This window comes from Elgaria multicarinata, chromosome 4 (genome assembly GCF_023053635.1).
Source record: "Elgaria multicarinata webbii isolate HBS135686 ecotype San Diego chromosome 4, rElgMul1.1.pri, whole genome shotgun sequence".
Lineage (NCBI taxonomy): Eukaryota > Metazoa > Chordata > Lepidosauria > Squamata > Anguidae > Elgaria > Elgaria multicarinata.
This window is the reverse complement of record NC_086174.1, coordinates 46068163-46086580: the sequence shown is the minus strand read 5'-3', so window position 1 is coordinate 46086580 and position 18418 is coordinate 46068163. Positions and strand designations below refer to the sequence as shown.

The window sequence follows — 18418 nt, the reverse complement described above, 5'->3', positions numbered from 1 at the left end:
GACCTGTGGGCAAATTTGGTAATTTGAGAAACTGCTGTGGGCACTTTCACAAAATGGCTCTCATGGAGGGTGTGGCTAGCCATGTAATGGTTGTCATGGGGGCCTGGGTAGTCAAAAAGGGTGGTGAGGGGAGAGAAATAGCTAGACTAGAGGCTGGAAAGGAGGCGGAAATAGCAAGGCAAAGAGGTAGAGGAGAGAGAGTGAGGCTCAGTGTGGGAGAACCAGCAAGGTCAAGAGCAGGGAGAGAAATAGGGAGGCTAGAGGCTGAGAGAACCAGCAAGAGAAAAGGATGAGTGGAAGAGAAAGAGCAAGGATAGGAAGGGAGAAAAAAGATGGAAGTGAGAGAAATAGCGAGGAAATGGGTTGGGTGGAGAGAAATAGCAAGGCTAGAAGCTGGGAGTGGAGAGATAAGAGTGCAAAGGGCTGTGTAGATGTAAGAAGATTGGGCAGGGGCAGAAAACAACTTTTTTCTTCTTGCTGGCTGACCAGCAGCAGATTTAGGAACAGGAAGGAGAATCTGGCACCCTAACTTTTTTAAAAAAAGAAATAAAAAAATACATTTTTGAATGAGGCAGAGAGTAGAGAACTTCTCAGGTACAGTTGGGGTCCTTTTATGCACCATGTTGGGGAGTCCTGTTGTAGTGAGTTTGTGTGGACCAACCGGTAGCATTAAGGAGATTATTAATTTAGATTCATTCATTTATTTAAATTATGTTTCAGGGCAGAAGCCCTCCCAATACTGCTTCAAGCCAATTGTTTTTGTAAAAAAAAAACCAAAATACATTACATTCTTGCCACTTATTGTTTCTACTACTTAAGAGACCTGCTTATTTCATAACTCAAAAGCTACTGAAGATATCTCTTGTTGCAATGAGATGCTGTATTTAGATGGCATGATATGAAAGAAACTTTTATTTTATGAATAGACAGTTTTCTTGACCAAATCCAAAAGCATTTGTGCACAAATACAGAGATGGCTATAAGCTTTCTGATTTTTAGAAAACACTTTCAGAAGTCTGGGTAACTAGAAAATCTGTTGACCACTAGTTCTTAGGCTGCTTTAGCATGGTATTTGAATTGGCATCATTTTACAGAATTATCATTTTCTCCAATTAAGTACTCTACCAATTACAGATATCACATTCTTTCCAGGGCCCTCCATTTCATATTCTTTTCATATTAACCATTAGAAAATGGCTATTCTCCATCTTATACATCTATCCAGATTTAATGTGCCCATGGCATGCACTATCAACCCTTAACTATTAATCTGAGTAGAAACTGCCAGACATGCATTGTTTTAGTTCACCATGGAAACATCCAATTAAAAAAAAGCAAAAATATGGATGCTTGAATCAGCCTTCACATAATCAACCCCCTTTAATACCTGGTTTTTGTATTAGAAACAGGAAGTGCAGATAGACTCTCAATGATAATTGAGTGTGTTTTTTAGTGTTTTTAAAGTGTTTTTAAGATGAAAAATATCACAGAAAACAGTTTTAATTTTGTTCAAAGAAAAGAAAAGAAGTCTATTCACAGTAACCAGGATAAAGAAGTTTGTAGATATAATAAAATAACTGGAACTGATACCAGTTACCTCTCGGCTAAGGGCCGATACTGTAATTCTCTCTCAAACTGTTCTGCTGTGAGGGTTCCTTCAATAGCTTCACAGCCTGGGTTAAATACAGAATAAGCACTTTTTTCTCCAGTCTGTCTTTCTTCAGGGCCACGGGTTCCTACATAGATCCAATAAAACATAGAAAGGACAAAATAAGGCAAACCAAATTCCAGTTCCACGAACAGTCCTAGTAAAACCAGCCAGAGAAGAAACTTGAGGAAAGTCACATTCATGAGAAAGCAATGGGTCCACCATGGCAGAGGGGATGTAACAGTTTTGTCCTTGGGGCGTTCTGTTCTTCGAATAGATTCCTAAGAAATAAGATCAAAAAAAGATAACTGGGTTATTCATGCTATGGGTGTGATGGTTTGGAAAAAGCAGACTAAGAGCAAAACAATGTTTCCATGGGGCAGAAAAAAATACACAGTGGGGACATATGCGTATGTACAGACTGCAGATATTTAAAAGTACATCAAGGTGGGTGGGGAGGAAGGACGACCTATCCTTTCCAGTAAGGCTAGGGTGAAACAATAGTTTCAAAATTACTGGAAGTTTAAAAGCTAGAAATATGCATTCTTTCTAACTGTAAGAGCATTTGAGCAATGGAACATGTAGTTGAGATAGGCTGTGGGATCTCCTCCCATGGTGGATTTCATAAGGAGGCCAGGAGGCATCTGTCACAGATGGCTTTAGGTATACAGTATGTTTCATTGGGATAGAAATAAAACTGTAGATAGTCTAACGTGTCACTTTCAATTCTATAATTCTTTGCATTTTTATGTACACTTCTTGAAAACACCAAGATTCTTCGTAGGTCATACAAAAAAACTCTACAGTGATAAAGATTAGAAATAGGGATTAAAAGTAAAAATAAATGGAGATTTTTCAGAACAAAAAGATAAATGGCTTGAGGATTGGCATTTGGTACAGTGTTTTTAATTAATATATTCATAAACAATCTGGAGATATTATGTCAGGCTGAAATTTCAAAAGGAACTTTCTAAACTGGAAGACTGGACAGCAGCATAGTACATGAGTTTCAGCATTTATTAGGTGCAAAATAAAAATGAATTAATTTTTAATTCATTTTTATTAATTAATTCATTTTTAGTTTGCATGGCTCCAAGTTCTTTCCTGAGTAATTTAGTGTGTGTGTGTGTGTGTGTGTGTGTGCGCGCATTAAACAGTGTTCTCAGTGTGTGGTAGTTGCAATTTTCATTCACCCCATGCTGACTTCCAATCCTACTGTCAGATAATGTGTATATTAGGGGTGTGCACGGACCCCTCGATCCGCTTCTCTTCCAGATCCGCAAATTGCGGATCGGGTCCGCTTCGCTCCACCCCACCTATGGTCCGCTCCGCTCCGCTGCGGAGCTCTGGATCCGGATCGGAGCTCAGCTTCCCCCCCCCCCATAGGCTTGCATTGAAATCCAAAAAAGTACAACTTTTTTTCTGTTAAAGTTAGAAACCTCAAGTTTGGCACCAGGACACCTCATGGACATATACACACGCATGCCAAGCCTCAAGCCCATCCAAGCGTCCCCTGATTTTTGGGGAATTTTTGAAAATCAGACACCCCATTTTCAGACATGGACTGTTCTCCAACATTTTGACAGATAAAAAATTTTGAAGTGGGCACCCTCACAGATGCCATCTAGATCCACATTCATGCCAAGTTTCAAGCAAATCCCATCATCCCCTGATTTTTGGCGGGGCTTTAACCTCTAACACACCACCCATAAACCCAATTCACACCCCTTTCGATATCTCCGTCAATTTTCACGTTAGAAACCTCAAACTCGGAACCATGACACCTCATGTATGTATACACATGCATGCCAAGACTCAAGCCAATCCCATCATCCCCTGATTTTTGGGGAATTTATGAAAATCGGACACCCCATTTTCAGACATGGGATTTACTCTGACATTCTGACAGATAAAAACTTGGAAGCAGGCACATCCGCATTCATGGCAAGTTTCAAGCAGATTCCATCATCCCCTGATTTGGGGGGGGCTTTAACCTCCAATGCAGCACCCCTAACCCCAATTCAAACACCCCTTTTCTATATCTCCGTTAATTTTCACGTTAGAAACCTCAAGTTCGGCACCATGATAGCTTATCCATACATGCTTGCCAAGCCTCAAGCCAATCCAAGCGTCCCCTGATTTTTGGGGAATTTTTGAAAATCGGACACCCCATTTTCAAACATGGGATTTGCTCTGACATTTTGGCAGATAAAAAACTCTGAAGTGGGCACCCTCACAGATGCCATCTAGATCCACATTCATGGCAAGTTTCAAGCAAGTCCCATCATCCCGATTTTTGGCGGGGCTTTAACCTTTTAACTCACCCCAAATCAAGTCCCATGCTAGAACTACGTCAATTTTCACGTTAGAAACCTCAAGTTTGGCACCATGACACCTCATGGACGTATATACACGCATGCCAAGAATCAAGCCAATCCAAGCCTCCCCTGATTTTTGGGGAATTTTTGAAAATCGGACACCTCAGTATCTCAGGGATTTAAAGCTGCAGACAGCTCAATGGGGCCATTTCAAAGGAAATCCCAACATGCCATGAATTGGGGAGTAGATAAACCTATATGAATCTTCTTTCACACTTGTAAAATTGATTTGGAACTTCAAAAAGTCTAAGTGAGCGCAGGAAGGACTTGTCCCCTGAGACAAAGCAAGACACACAAAAACCATCCCTGCGAGGCGGGCACAGAGGAGGAAGACAGCCAGGCAGAGAGGCAGGCAAAGATATGCGATAGATCTATGGGGGAGTCAGTCCCGGCAGATACCCCAAAACAACAGCACACAGGCGGAGGCGGGAAGGCAGGCATGGAGCAGACATTTCTGGGGGCACAAGGAAGTGAGCCAAGGATGCCAGTAATGCAAACCATCCCTGTGAGGCGGGAGCAGCACAGAGAGATGCCTTTTCTTTTGCATCCCATAACTAGGAGGCTAGGAGGATAAGAGTAAAGCTTTGTGATCCTTGCTTCAGAGTTGATTGACTGCATTGTGATCACAGCCATTATTAAACAACAACAAAATAATAATGTTAATAATAGCAGTACTAATTAATATTAATAGCAATAATAATAACAACAACAACAATAAGGAGTTGAACCACAATGAAAGCCTGCCTGACTTCACTGAAGAGGAAAAGCCAGGAGAGCTTGGGTGATGGGGTGTAAAACGGAATAAATAAATAAATAAAGGAGGGGTGGAATTAAAAGCAGCAGTGCTGCTGAATATACAACAAGAATTTTTTTTAAAAGGCTATGTCTATCTTTTACCAGTAACAGGGAAGTGGACGTGCCCAGGGGGAAGGGGTAATTAAGAAGCTACCTGTTACTTCAACTCATAACAGGCATTAGCTTCTCCAGTCTCTCCACTAGTTACTCTTTGGAGGGCTCTGATGACCCTCCAAGGAGTGCACTGGGCACATCCACATGCCCTAGTGGACCTCATCCCCTTGGACCACATCTATTCAGTTGTTCACCAAGGTTAGGGTGGGTAGCAGTGCTGTGTTTCCTATCTGTTATTTATTTGCTTAGTATATGATTTCAGGTTGTGTTTGTGCATTTGGTGGGGCTACTGTTTTAAAAAACACTGGGAAAAGTCCGTTCAGACTAAGAAAGAGAAGTTTCCCAGTATCCCAAGTTACTAAGACGGTCCCTACCCGCAGACTTAAAATCTTAAAAAGACACGACACACAAGGAAAAATGGACGGGGACGGCAGAGGAAAATGCACACGGTCTTTCAGGATGTACACCTTGCTCCCTATGTTGGGTTCTCGCTTCGAGCGTTTATATTTGTTCATTCCTCTCCAGACCAGTTTACATGCAATCACTTAAATAAGACGGTCCCTACCTGCAGGCTTAAAAATCTTAAAAAGACACAACACACAAGGAAAAAAGGACGGGGACGGCAGAGGAAATTATGTATTACTAATACTTACTTTCAGTGAAGAAACACATCAGCACATACCTCCCCTCTGAACCCTGTAATGTTAAGGTGCAAATGTCAGCTAGCTGCCTGCCTGCCTTCCCCCCGGGGTGCTGCTGTGGTGGGGCATCTGCCGGGACTGACTCCCCCATACTAGATCTGCCCGCCTGAATTCCTCCTCCTGGTTTCCTCCTGGTTTGTGTGTGTCTTGCTTTGACTCGGGGTAAATCCTTCCTGCGCTCACTTAGACTCCTCTGTGTGACAACCTTTCAAGTATTTGAAGAGTGCTATCATGTCTCCCCTCAATCTTCTCTTCTCCAGACAAAACATGCCCAGTTGTTTCAGTCTCTCCTCATAGAGCTTTATTTACAGACCCCTGACCATCCTCATTGTCCTTCTCTGAACACACTTCAGCTTGTCTGCATCCTTCTTGAAGTGTGGTGCCCAGAATTGGCGCAATACTCAAGATGAGGCCTAACCAGGTCCAAATAGAGAGGAACCAGTACCTTGTGCGATTTGGAAGCTATACTTCTATTAATGCAGCCCAAAATAGCATTTGCCTTTCTTGCAGCCACATCACACTGTTGGCTCATATTCAGCTTGTGATCTACAACAATTCCAAGATCCTTCTCATTTTGTAGTATTGCTGAGCCAAGTATCCCCCATCTTGTAACTGCATTTGGTTTCTATTTCCTAAATGTAGAACTTGGCATTTATCCCTATTAAATTCCACGCTGTTGTTTTCAGCCCAGCACTCCAGCCTATCAAGATCACTTTGAAGTTTGTTTCTGTCTTCCAGGGTATTAGCTATCCCACCCAATTTTGTGTCATCTGCAAATTTGATCAGCGTTCCCTGCACCTCCTCGTCCAAATCATTAAGAAAAATGTTGAAGCGCACTGGGCCCAGGACTGAGCCCTGCGGTACCCCACTCCTTACCTTCCCCCAGTTTGAGAAGGTTCCATTGATAAGCACTCTTTGAGTCCGATTCTGTAGCCAACTGTGTCAAGCTAAGCTAAACGCTTTCCCCTGGCATAGTATGTTCAGGAACGGATTTTGGGTGTCGGAACATTCAAATATGCAGCTTTCCCCGCAACACACACACATATATTCCTTTAGCCTGAAGTAGTGCCACAATTCTCTACCCCGTCTGAATAAACGTGGCCCTCGGTAGCCACTTAGTGAAGGCTTCCTTCAACACACCGAACCTCGAAGTGGAGCGGCTCCGAGAAGCGTTAAGCTCCGCCACGCTCCCCGTTTGCCTGTCGAGCCCTTTGGGGTCCGACGAAATTTGAAAAGGCGGCCTCGGGGTCCCCACAACGCGCCACAGGGGGCAGGATCATCTCGTGTGAAAGATAACCCACCTCATTCGGGGGCTGGGCCTGGATTGGGGCCTGCGCCGTTGCCGCCGTTGTCGTCGTGACAGTCGCCGCCGTCTTCGCCTTTTCTGAGGGCTTGGCCGAGTGAACCGTGTCGCCGGGGCCACGGCGGGCAGCTCGGAACTCGGCCAGCCTTTGCTCCATGGAGGCGGCAGGGCAGCTTCTGCACGGGCGGAGCCACGACAGCAACGTCAGCTGCCGAGAGCCGGCAGCGCCAGGCCGCCGCTTGCTGTTGTGGCGCTCGCTGAGATATGGGCGGGAACTACTTCGCGGCGGCCGGCCTGGACCTGCCCCGGGGTGGAGAAGAGCCGCGGAGAGAGCCGTCCCGGGGGGTGGGACCAGGGGAGGAGGCTGGGTGGCTTCTTCCGTCCCACAGGGAAGGGGATCTCGCAGGTGCTTGTTGATTAATGGCAACCGAGGCTGGTGTATCTTCCCTGAGAATGGACTCAAGTGCCTGTTACTCAGGCTGATATATAGCGATTCTTTTTTTTTAATTTTTAATCATGAGCACTCTGGAATAAGAGTCCAACAGCAACGTAGCCTCGGTTCTAGCCTTTGGTGGGCTCGGTACTCTCCTGCGCCAGTCCTTCCCGCCAGGCCACCCAGAGAGGATGAGGAAGCCAAGCACTTCTCCTTGGGCGGTAGCCCTGTTGGGTGAACCCATTCCTGTTACCCCGAAAAGAGAAGGAAAGAAAGTGGGCAGAGGCAGAGGCGCAGCCATGGCATCTCCAGATAAAGCCAGAAAAGAGCTTTGCCTGAAATCCTGACGCGATGCTGCAGTCGGTTTAGAGGCGATTAGGGAAGTTTGGTTTCATATCATGGTTGGGGAAAGGGTGAGGAGAGAGAGGCAATGGCTACTTGTGTCAATGGGTGCCCTTTTTCTATAAGTGCCTGGCAATGGTCTTATGTACCTTCAGACAGCAGTGTTCTCTTGGGCTGCTGATTGCGCAGCGTCTTCACTCTGACCCCACTTGTGAAGCACGTTCCTCAGAGCACCTTATTCATGGCTTCCTCAGGGTCCACCAGTGTTGAAGGTCTGTTGTAGCTTCACTACATATGCTGGAGTGGCCTGGGGAGCTACTTCGGTTTTTTATTTGTTTCAGCTAGGCTTGTGGTACTACAGAAAAGCCTTGCCACATGTGATATTCCTTGAAGCTATTGTCTATTCTCTGTGCTTCCTAGACTTCGTCTACATGCCTAGAGGATCTGGAAGCTTCCAAATGAAACACGGAGCCCTTAAGTCTGTTTGACATTGTTTTGTTTCTCTACTCTTTGTGAAGCAGTTTTTCTAAAAGAAACAGCCAAAAAATAGCATTCAGGGCTTTAATACATGTATTTGTATATAATATATGATTATCCCCCACAGATTGGGAATTGTAGTAGATTTAGAACTTAGTCCAAAAAGTATTAGAAAGTCGGCTAGGCACAGCCAAAAGAAAGATGGGAGAGTTATCCTTTTTAGCATGATTAACCTTTCTGAATGTCTCTAATTATCTGGTTTGTAAAATTACATTCCAAGTAATTTTACAAACAGCAGTTCTTCCGAAAGTTCATTACCTTTATCACCATTATCATCTTTATCTCATGAAGTTGGAAACCCCATAGCTGCTTTTATAAGAAGAAATTATGAGAATAGGTGTTATCCTATTACAGAATTTAGTGTGTTAAGCTAACCTGTTTTAATATAATGTTAAATTTGCTAGACCTCATTTCACTGGGGCTATCATTCGTGGTTGTTGTTTTTTAATTTTCTATATGGCTTGCCTAAAAATGTATGCTCACTTGATTGTATTTGCAATAACTTTCCCAACTTTTAATTCCTTTTATCAGTATTTAATGGCCAATACTTCAGAAGACCCTGGCCTAGGGAGTTCCAATAGAGTAGAAGAATGTTTGGCCAAATGGTAGTAGTCCTTTGTGACCTTCCCCCCTATGTTTCTGGTTCTTACCGCCTATGTCTTATTATTATTATTTATTTAAATAAATAAATATAAATTATTATTATTATTATTATTATAAATCTCCTTATGAATAAAACAATTACAGGAGATGTCAACTGTGTTGTGGGCCCTCCTTGGCATGTGCAAAAAAATAGAAGGGATGTGCAAACCGCCACAGAAGCTGAGTTCAGACGAAATGCTAATCAACAGGGGGGTGGGGTGGGGGTAATAGGAACAGAATGGGAAACAACTGTTGATTAGCATGTCGTCCGAACTCAGCAAGAGTCTGGTCTTACATAACAATTGTCACATAGGCCAAAGGTAGGAGGTATGCTCATACGCAGGCTTGGAGGTGAGATAGCGGATCAGCAGACAGAAACCAAGGGTAAGAGGCATAGTAACAGATGGACTTGAGGTTAGATCAGATCTACAAAACAGAGTTTGCATTGTTACTAGGTCTGACAGGTTGGTCAGACTGCTGGACTAGGCAACTGAAAAACTGCCTTCTCCCGTATTAGCCTGCCTGGGTTTTAAGGTCTTTGGGAACAGCGCTTCTTTCAGTAATGTTGTCTTCAGAGGCATGATTGGTGGTGATCCAAGAGAGGGCTTTCTTGGTGGCTGCTCCCAGGCTGTAAATACCCTGCTAAGGGAGGCTAGGCTGGCTCCCTGTCTACTATCTTCCTGCTGGCAGGCAAACATCTTTTTATTCAAGCAGTCCTTTGGCATGTGAGCTATTCCGTTGGGCTAGGTGCTGTTTTATTTTATTATTGTTGTATTTTTAATTGTGTGTTTAATGTATTTGTTTTATTTTTATTTTAATCAAGTTTGTATTTTAATTTTTTAAATTCCTATGCTTGTAGAGCCATTTTCTTGGTAGAAAGCTAAGGATACAAATTAAACAAACAGCATAGAAGGAACGACTTTATAGGGTTTAATGCTACTTCTTTGGTTTGGAAGCTGGCCATCATCACTCTTTGAAAACAGTTGACAGCACTCAAGCCAACACTGCAACCTCTAGGCTCTCCTTTCCCTATAGAATCTAGCCTGAGTCTGACTAGCTGGTTGAGGCTCAGAGTACCAATAGCATAGGAGGTAAAGTGCCAGAGGCTGGCCTCTGGTGGTTCTGGTTTGAGATGCCTTTGGTGCCTTATACCTTTCTCACAAATATTTCCTCCTTCGCATTGCTCTTTGCCTTGGTGGTGAACTTGTTCTCATCATTTTGAATAGCATGCACAGGGTTGTTAACAAGACACCATGGCTTATTATTAACCATCCTCATGTCATGCGAACTGTGTCAGAAAGTCATCCATAAACCTACTATGCGTGGCTATATGGGGGTGGGGGTGGGGGTGGGGGTGGGGGTAGAGAAGATGGTCTCCTGTTCTATTCCTCTTCTAATGGCATTGTTGGGTTAGTGCCCAGATCTCAAATCCTTGCTCACAGTTGCAGAATGCAAACTAGGCTCTCTGCCTAGTTTGCTATGTAATGGAAGATGGATGCTGGTTTCGTGGGCCCAGAAGGTAGATTAAATTTAGAAAGGGTCTCTGTGCTCAAAATGCTGAAGAAACGCTAAGAAAGAATGCAACAAATATATTCTCCTTCGCAATGCTCTGTGCCTTGGTGATGAATTTGTTCACATCATTTTGAGTAGCAACTGAGTTTAGTTAGAAACCCATTTAAAGCTATTTGGGTTCAATCCTCCCCAAAGTATTTGTCAAGAAATTTGGAATATTCCCTAACGTTCAGTCAGGGTTAGATTTTCTGCTCTTGTCCTTTATTTGGTAGTTTCAACACCACTTCTTTTATGTATAGACTCTTGTGTATAGCACTTCATAGTGAAAGTGATAGTTAAGGCTTTTACATCAACTCTGGCCCTATCATTGTTCCTGGATAGTTGATTGGTTACAGAAAATAACATTCTTTAAATACCAGGTGGAATGGAAGCACTAGAAAATTCATCAGTCCACAGTCCTTTGCAAAATTCCTTGCTCCTTTTTAAGCTTATCGAGCAGTAAAAGAATCTCTGGATTTAAATTTTAACCAAATCATCCTCTGCAAGTTGATCACTATGACAGTACTGGTGAATAAAGGCTTGATGGAGCCATTTATTCACTTCTGTGTACAGCTTCATCCAGAGGTTTAGCCCAATCAAAGCAAAATCCTTTATGGCTCTGCTGTTCTATAGCTCTACCGACCACACATTTTATCTGACCCAGCCAATTTTGGGCATGTCAAACTGCTCCGAAATAATATTAATGATGAGAAAATCTCATTTGTTTTCTTGAGTACAGATGGGCTAATCTAATTTATTGGGAAACTGCCTCCTATGTGACATGTATATCTATGCACCCTGACTTGTTAAATGCCTCTAATAAAAAGAGAGGGGCAGCTGATTATTAAATTAATGATCGGGCTTCATTAGCTCAGTGATATTGAGGGAACAAAGTCTACATTAGCAAATGTTGGCAAAGACTTCTTTTTTCTTTTTGCAAAGGATTGGACTGTTGTGTATGCTGTTTTTTTACTATAGTTTTGCACATTTACTGTGCCTTTGCATATGTGAGTCTGAAGATGTATGTTTTTCAGATCAGTCCTCCTAAAATTTCCTCAGTCCTGGATACACTTATAAGATTAAAGTCTGCATTCTATGCCCACTTATCTGGGAATAAGTCACAGTGGGACATACTTCTGAAAAATGTTTATAGTATTGCATTGCACAACTCCCACTTGTTGGAAGAAAGAGAACAAAATAACAAAAACAATGAACTGAAGTTATTTCAAACAACTGTTTTATACTTACCTTACTAGTGGAACTCTTGTTTCACTACTTTTATATATAAGTCTCCAGTAGTGCTTTTGTGATGCTCCTGTTCATTTCAATGAGGCTTGTGCAGGACAATGTCCTGGTAAATTGTATCTTAAAATCTTTCTTTTTTTTTACTTTGCTGTATTGATTCAACAGGTGTGGTGGCATCATTACATCAGCCACAAGCAACCATTATCAGATGTATGTACCACAAAGGTGTTACTGTAAACTGAGGTGGAAGAGGGGGACTCACATATGTTGCAGCCATTAGTGCTTGATTATAGCCATGATCAAAAGCTCTGCAGGACCATAATGTCAATGCAGAGCTTTGCAAAACTTTGGCTAACTCATTCTCTTCTGTTTATAGGAACATGCCATAGATAGATTCCTATTGTGTGCATGAAACATTGGGAATAATGAGGCATCTTATTTGGATTTGAACCACTAATTTGGGTGAAATTGTGGAGTAGGCAGATTCACCATTTACCATGCATTGAAGTATTACACATTTCACACACAAAAGGACAAGTTAGAAATAAGAGTGTTTCAAAGAAACCAATTTAGCATGAAAATAGTTGCTTTTTGGTGAAAATCTTTAACAAGGCAACTGTTGATAGATATGTTTTTGTAGCATTGTTGGCAGCTGTAAATGTCAGTTATTATCCTATTAAACCTGGTGAAACTGAAGAAAATGATTAAAACCAATGGGTTATCTTTCAGTGGAATTTTTGTTCCACTATGATTCAGTACAAATAGCAAAATGCTGTGAAGCGTAATAAATATCAGCACTCAAAATATTGCTTTTCTTTCTTTTGGATTAAGCTATATATAATATTATGAAATAACATCCATATATCAGTTTTTGACCTGAAGACCATTTGTTCCTTACTCTTCTCATATGAATCTTTTTGGTGAAAAAGTGCAGAGGGGGAATATGCTTATTGTCTGCTACTTATCTACCATCTTTATCTAGCAGGCCAGTGCTAGTTCAGCTGCCTGTACCAATAATTTACATTGATCTGTGCATCACTGTAGATATTGCCCTTATTCCTGTTCCCCCAAAAGACAGCCACATAAACATACTTTTGTATTTGCAGTGTTACTTGCTTAGGGATGTTGGTGAGTTGACAGTGAGTAAATGAGAAGCTCATAGAGTGAGGTGCTTGTACTCGTTTCTATTTTCTCGTACACTTCTTGCTCACATAATGGCATGCAGAATGTAGGGATGAGTAAATTCAAGCTAGTAGCCCCCTCTTCTTCACCCAATTAAGCTAGCAGCAAACAGCGTACTGGTTCACTAAAACAGCCCATAAATTCTGGGTGGTTTGTTAACCACATTAGCAATCCATCCTTGCCAGGTTCAGACAAGGCACTGTGGCTTATTGACTGCCTCATATCATGCAGACTAGGTCAAAAAGTCATCCATAACCCTGGATTCCTACTGGTCAGAGGCTCTAATACAGGATTGCCCTGAGCCAGCAAAACTACAGGAATGCACTGCCTCGCTTTTACATCTTCTCTTCATACAGGTTGATCTTATGAACCACTATATTCCACAGCAATGGACCAAGGCTGGTATTTCACATCCATCCTCTGCATATCACAGCTTTATGGCACAATGGACTTGTATGGCTCTCCAAGGCCATACAAGTCCAAGAGGCATAGATAGCAATGCCTCCTGGCCTGTCATCCTCTGAGCAATCCGTTGTCCTATAAATAGCTTAGCTGTGCATTACTCTTCTGTGGTAGTAAGATATGGCAGAGGTGAGCATCTCTGTTACACTTGGCAAATACAAGATGCTGCATTTGCCTTGAGTTTGAGTTATGATAGCTAAAGCACATTCATAGGATCAGGCTGCTAAAGATATTTTTCATTTTCTTTTTCTTTTTTTTATAAAGAAAAAGCTGTCTTTAGGAGCTAAGGATGCACACTCATGTTTCTTTGAAAAGTTAAAGAAATGGAGAGATAGCCTCTATTGGCTCTTTGCAGAATAGACACAGACACCTGCTATGAAAAAGCACGTGTCTTTTCATCTTAGATTTGAACATTTAGACTGAATGAGCGTATTACTATCAGGGGACTATTTTTTTTATTGACCTATATATATATTTGAGACGTAATCAAAAATATGCATATCTTTTCACTAGCATTTAATAACTAAAAAGTCAGCCCCTGGGTTTCAGTTGGAAATATGAAGCACAATCCTAAAACCATTAAAAATAGTCTGAATTTAACTGGGTTGGTTTTTGCATAGGTAATGAATAATTATTACCAATGAATAACTATTAACTTCTACAAGTAATTAAGCATTTGTTAGTATTGTGTAGATAAACCCATATTTTGAGTGGTAAGTAAATATCCAAAATTAGCAACTTTATTTAGTTAGTTCTATTTCTATCTGGCCCTTCATTAAAATCCCAGGGTGGTTAACAACAATATTAAAAACAGCCAACAATAAAATACAAGAAGTAAACATCTAATCAAACCAATAGCTAATCAGCAGAGAAAACAAATAAGCAACAGTATATCCAGTACTATTCACTGCAGCAGCAACTAATTAGCCTGGTACCAAAATGATGTTAAAGGTGACATCAGGTGTACCTCTTGCGGAAGGGCATTTCATAATCGAGGCACCACCACAGAGAAGGCCCTGTCTCTCATGCCACTTCTCAGTGTGATAGGACAATGAGATGGGCCTCCCCAATGTATCCAAGCGCACAGAAAGGCTGGTACAGGGAGAATTGTACCTTCCAATACCTGGGTCCCAAGTCACTCGGGGCTTTGTAGGTCAGCACCTTGAATTCAACCTGGAAGATAGGTAACCAGTGCAGGTCTTTCAGAACTTGTGATCCAGTCAGCCACATTTTGTTGAAATTATGCTGAAATGTCAGATGATTTTCAAAATCTAGGAAACCAGTGTCAGAGGAAGATTCCAGGCAAGAATTTTTCCTCCAGTCTTTTCTGTTCGGACTTTTGGAATGATGCCTCTTTTCACGTTTCTCTTCAGTATAAAATATAAAAAGAGCTACGCAAATAAAAAGGCATTGTGGAAATTACTGTTAGTGTGAAACCAAAGCAAAAGCACAGCCCAAATATAAGTGGTTTTTTCCCACCAAGATATTGGCCTGACAAGCCATCATGGGTTAATTCACCCATGGGACTCCATGATGTGTGCCAGCTGCCATTTTGCATCTACTGCAGCTTGTCATGTTGTGCAAACCCAGCAAGAGTGGGTTGTTGGTGTGGTTAAACCACCCACAAACCCTTAAATAGGGTTTGTTAATCATGCCAACAGCCCCCCATTGCTGATTTCACATGATGTGACAAGCCACAGTTCAACACTGCTGTGGCTTGTATATGCATAATAGTGGGCAGTGCTCAGCTTAGAGCCCCCATGGGTGAATTAATCCATGGTGGATTACCATGTCATGTGAACCAGTATGAGGTATTCAGTTAAAAAAAGAATTGCATCCATAGGAAAAATGTGATAATTTTCATTCGAGTCTGTTTCTGAATTTTTTACCATAATTTAAAAAAGAAAAGAAAAATCCAGTAGACCTTAAAAAATCCAGTTTGCTCTGCCCAGAATGTATTTAATAAATAACATTTTTTTTAAAAAAAAATAGAGCATGGAACTTTCAATTTTTTCAATTAGAATATAGATGTTTCATGTCTTGAACCTTGCCCATCCAGTGGGCATAAATTATGACTATTCCTACTAAGGAAGTTCTTGGCAGGTACAAGTGAACCAGCATGCAGTCAAAGAGGTCTCTGCAACATTCCAAGCAGGTTTGGGACAACAATTCTTAAAATTGTACTGTTGCAGCTACTTTGAGTGGCAAAATGGCTTGAGTACCCAAGTCTGTGTCTATGGGATCATTCAATTAATAGTAATATTCACAACATCTATTAACATTAGCTTGGTAGTATGATTTGGCAACCATGTGCATATGGATTCATCATAAAATGATCGTATGATTCAGAAAATGCTGTAAAATCTAGATCCAAGGTAGACATTGTGAAGGAGAGTGGGGCGGGTGGGGGGGGGGGAACATATGGCTGCTGGCATGATTCCTCTCGTAGCTCCCCAGTAAGCTATTTAACTAGCTCCCCTAGTTAAATAGGACAGGAGATGTTATTTAATACCATGGGGCTGTTCCCTTGCACTGTTCATTGATGCCTCAAAGGGCTGCTTCAAACACTGAGGCCCTTTCTACACCTAAGGGTTATCCCAGGAAAATGGAGGGATCATCCCTGCCTGCTCCCGGATCCCTTGTGTGGCATCTGGATGCACAGGAATGATCCCAGAATACAGGGCTGGTGTAGACATGCCCTGAGAGTGGTAATACCACTTTTTTTTTTCTTTCAGTAGAGCAGCCTTCCCCAATCTGGTGCATTCCAGTTGTTTTAAACTAACTTCTAGCATTCCTGACCTTTCGTCATGCAAGCTGGGAATGATGGGAGTTCACATCCAACACATCTGGATGGCAGCAGATTGGGGAAGGCTACATTAAGGAGTAACTGGGGTGATTTGAGTTGGTGGAAGTAACATATTTCCCCTAATGCTTAGTTTGGGCATAAGAGTGGGAAATGCAGAAATACCATATACCTTTGACCGTGGGGGGGAGGGGGCTCGAGATAATGTTTTATGAAAGGTACTATTTGCAAAAACATTGGCTTGGGTCCTTGAAGATATAAAGTCCCATCACATCTAGGTCAAACGCATGGCTCCCATCCCTTCTCTGTCGCTGCTCCCACGTCGCTTCTTGAAAACAGGAAGTAATTAGCCCCATTCAGTCTGGTAGGAGAGAGCAGCAACCGGACTTTCTCGGGGGGGTGGGGGTGGGGGTTGCGATGCAAGAAGGGGCAGAAGACATGCAAGAGGCAGATGACATCATGTGAGTAATCCGTGAGTGCCCAGTAACGAGTGTGCAGTAAAACGCTCATCGGATGGAGCTTCAAGTCAAGGCACGTTCCCCTGTTTGGCCCTTTTTGCACAGATTGCTGGGGTGGACAGTTTTATTGGAGCAAGCACATTTCTGCTTATACATAAAAGGTAATGTTCTGATGGGGAAATACTTCAATTGCATTATTATGGCCATCTGAACAGATTTTCTGCCAAATCCAACAAATGTTTGTGGCAGCTTTGCACAGCTGCTGTAAGGAGCAAATAACAGTTGTCTGAGTTAATACATGCTGTTATGAATGGTCCTTTTTCACTTCCAGAGGAGGAAGTATCAAAGAATCGATGAGTAAGGGATGCTTTGCCCTTGCCGCTCTTGCTATCGTTACGTTCCCAATACAACTCACTTTATTATAGTATTAAATATGTGCCTGCTTAACTATAAACATAGAATTGGCCTTGTTGACTTAATAGAAACTGGACGGGGGTGAGTGGGTTGATGTATACTAGGTACAGAATTCCAAACAATGGTTTGATCATGTTTTAAAAGTCCAAACCAAACATCCCTTTGTTTGGAGGATTATCAGTTGTTGCAACATTTTTACTTCTTCATTTGCTTTTGTGTAGATTTTATAGGGTACTTTTTCTCCAGTCAGGATGTTGCAAATTTTTGGCATGTCTGTTTTCAATTTAAAAATGAGTGGCTTTGCAAGGGTAATGAAAGCAAGTGATAAGGACATTAATTGATAAAGCAGAAACATTTTATGCATATTAAGGGGGAAAAACCAGACAAAACAGAAACCCAGCCCTAAAACACCATCTACTACCTGAAACTCTTAACAGCCTTATTATTAAATACCTCATCCTATTTTGTGATGTCTCCTTACTTTTAAGGAAACATCACAAAATAGGATGAGATATTTAATAATAAGGCTATTGCAGTTAAACTGGGTTTATTGATCATAAATAGGTAGATCTTTAGTAATATTCTATCACTTTTGAACCTCTTGTCAGCACTGAAGGAATGTAGGTGTAGAAATACACTGGCTGCCTTTTATCTATCAAGGGTTTATTGCTGACATACAAAGCCCTAAATAACTGGAAACCAGCATACCTAACAGGCTGCTTTCCCATTCCCCATCCAGCCCTCCAGCTTCTTGCTCAGGCCTCACCCCCTCTGCTAGCAGAAAAAAAGTTCTAATCTCCAATCTGGTGCTGATAAGAGCTTTTTTCTACAGGACAGAGGAGCAAGGCCTGCGGAGGAAGCTTCTGAGTGTTTCAGTCCTGCTTACTTATGAGGCTTGTCCTGCAGAGGCGTATCTTCTGGGTAGACATGCAGAGTCTTACCTTGCTTATTTCTGAGTAGATACACTGCTCAAGTAGACATGCAATGGCTTGCTATTTGGGATGGTATTTGAAAGTGCTGAATGATTCAGCCCTGCTTACTTCTGAATATACATGCAGAGGCTTATCCTACGTTACAAATGGGGATTCCCTTTCAAGTTTTGTTCACTCATAAAGGGAACTTGTTTGAAATGGACCAACTGAAAAAGAAATGAATGTATTGGTCCAGTTGCAATGTCTTGTGCTCCCCCTTTGAAAGTGCCTGAGTGGAACAAAGGAAGTCTTTCACTTCAATATGAAAGATGTGGATGACAAACAAGACTAAAAAGAATTGCCATGACAGAAAAGATGCTTGAAAACTGACAGAGCTCCATCACACCTACTTTTTTTTCCTGGTATGTGCCTGCGCTTTCCACCTCTGTTTCATTAGCACATCAAGCACTGGTCAGTTTCACGTGTGTATGTTCTTGTG

General features: G+C 41.9%; 1 protein-coding gene across 1 annotated transcript; it reads right to left on the bottom strand.

The window, feature by feature from the left end:
* Window positions 1-883: 883 nt before the first annotated feature.
* Window positions 884-7187, bottom strand: SAYSD1 (SAYSVFN motif domain containing 1). The gene is made up of 2 exons (XM_063125615.1): window positions 6938-7187; window positions 884-1929 (listed from the first exon to the last, which is right to left on the bottom strand). Exons 1-2 carry the CDS (start codon window positions 7094-7096, stop codon window positions 1594-1596), a joined length of 495 nt encoding a protein of 164 aa, XP_062981685.1. The 5' UTR covers window positions 7097-7187; the 3' UTR covers window positions 884-1593.
* Between the last annotated feature and the right edge of the window lie 11231 nt (window positions 7188-18418).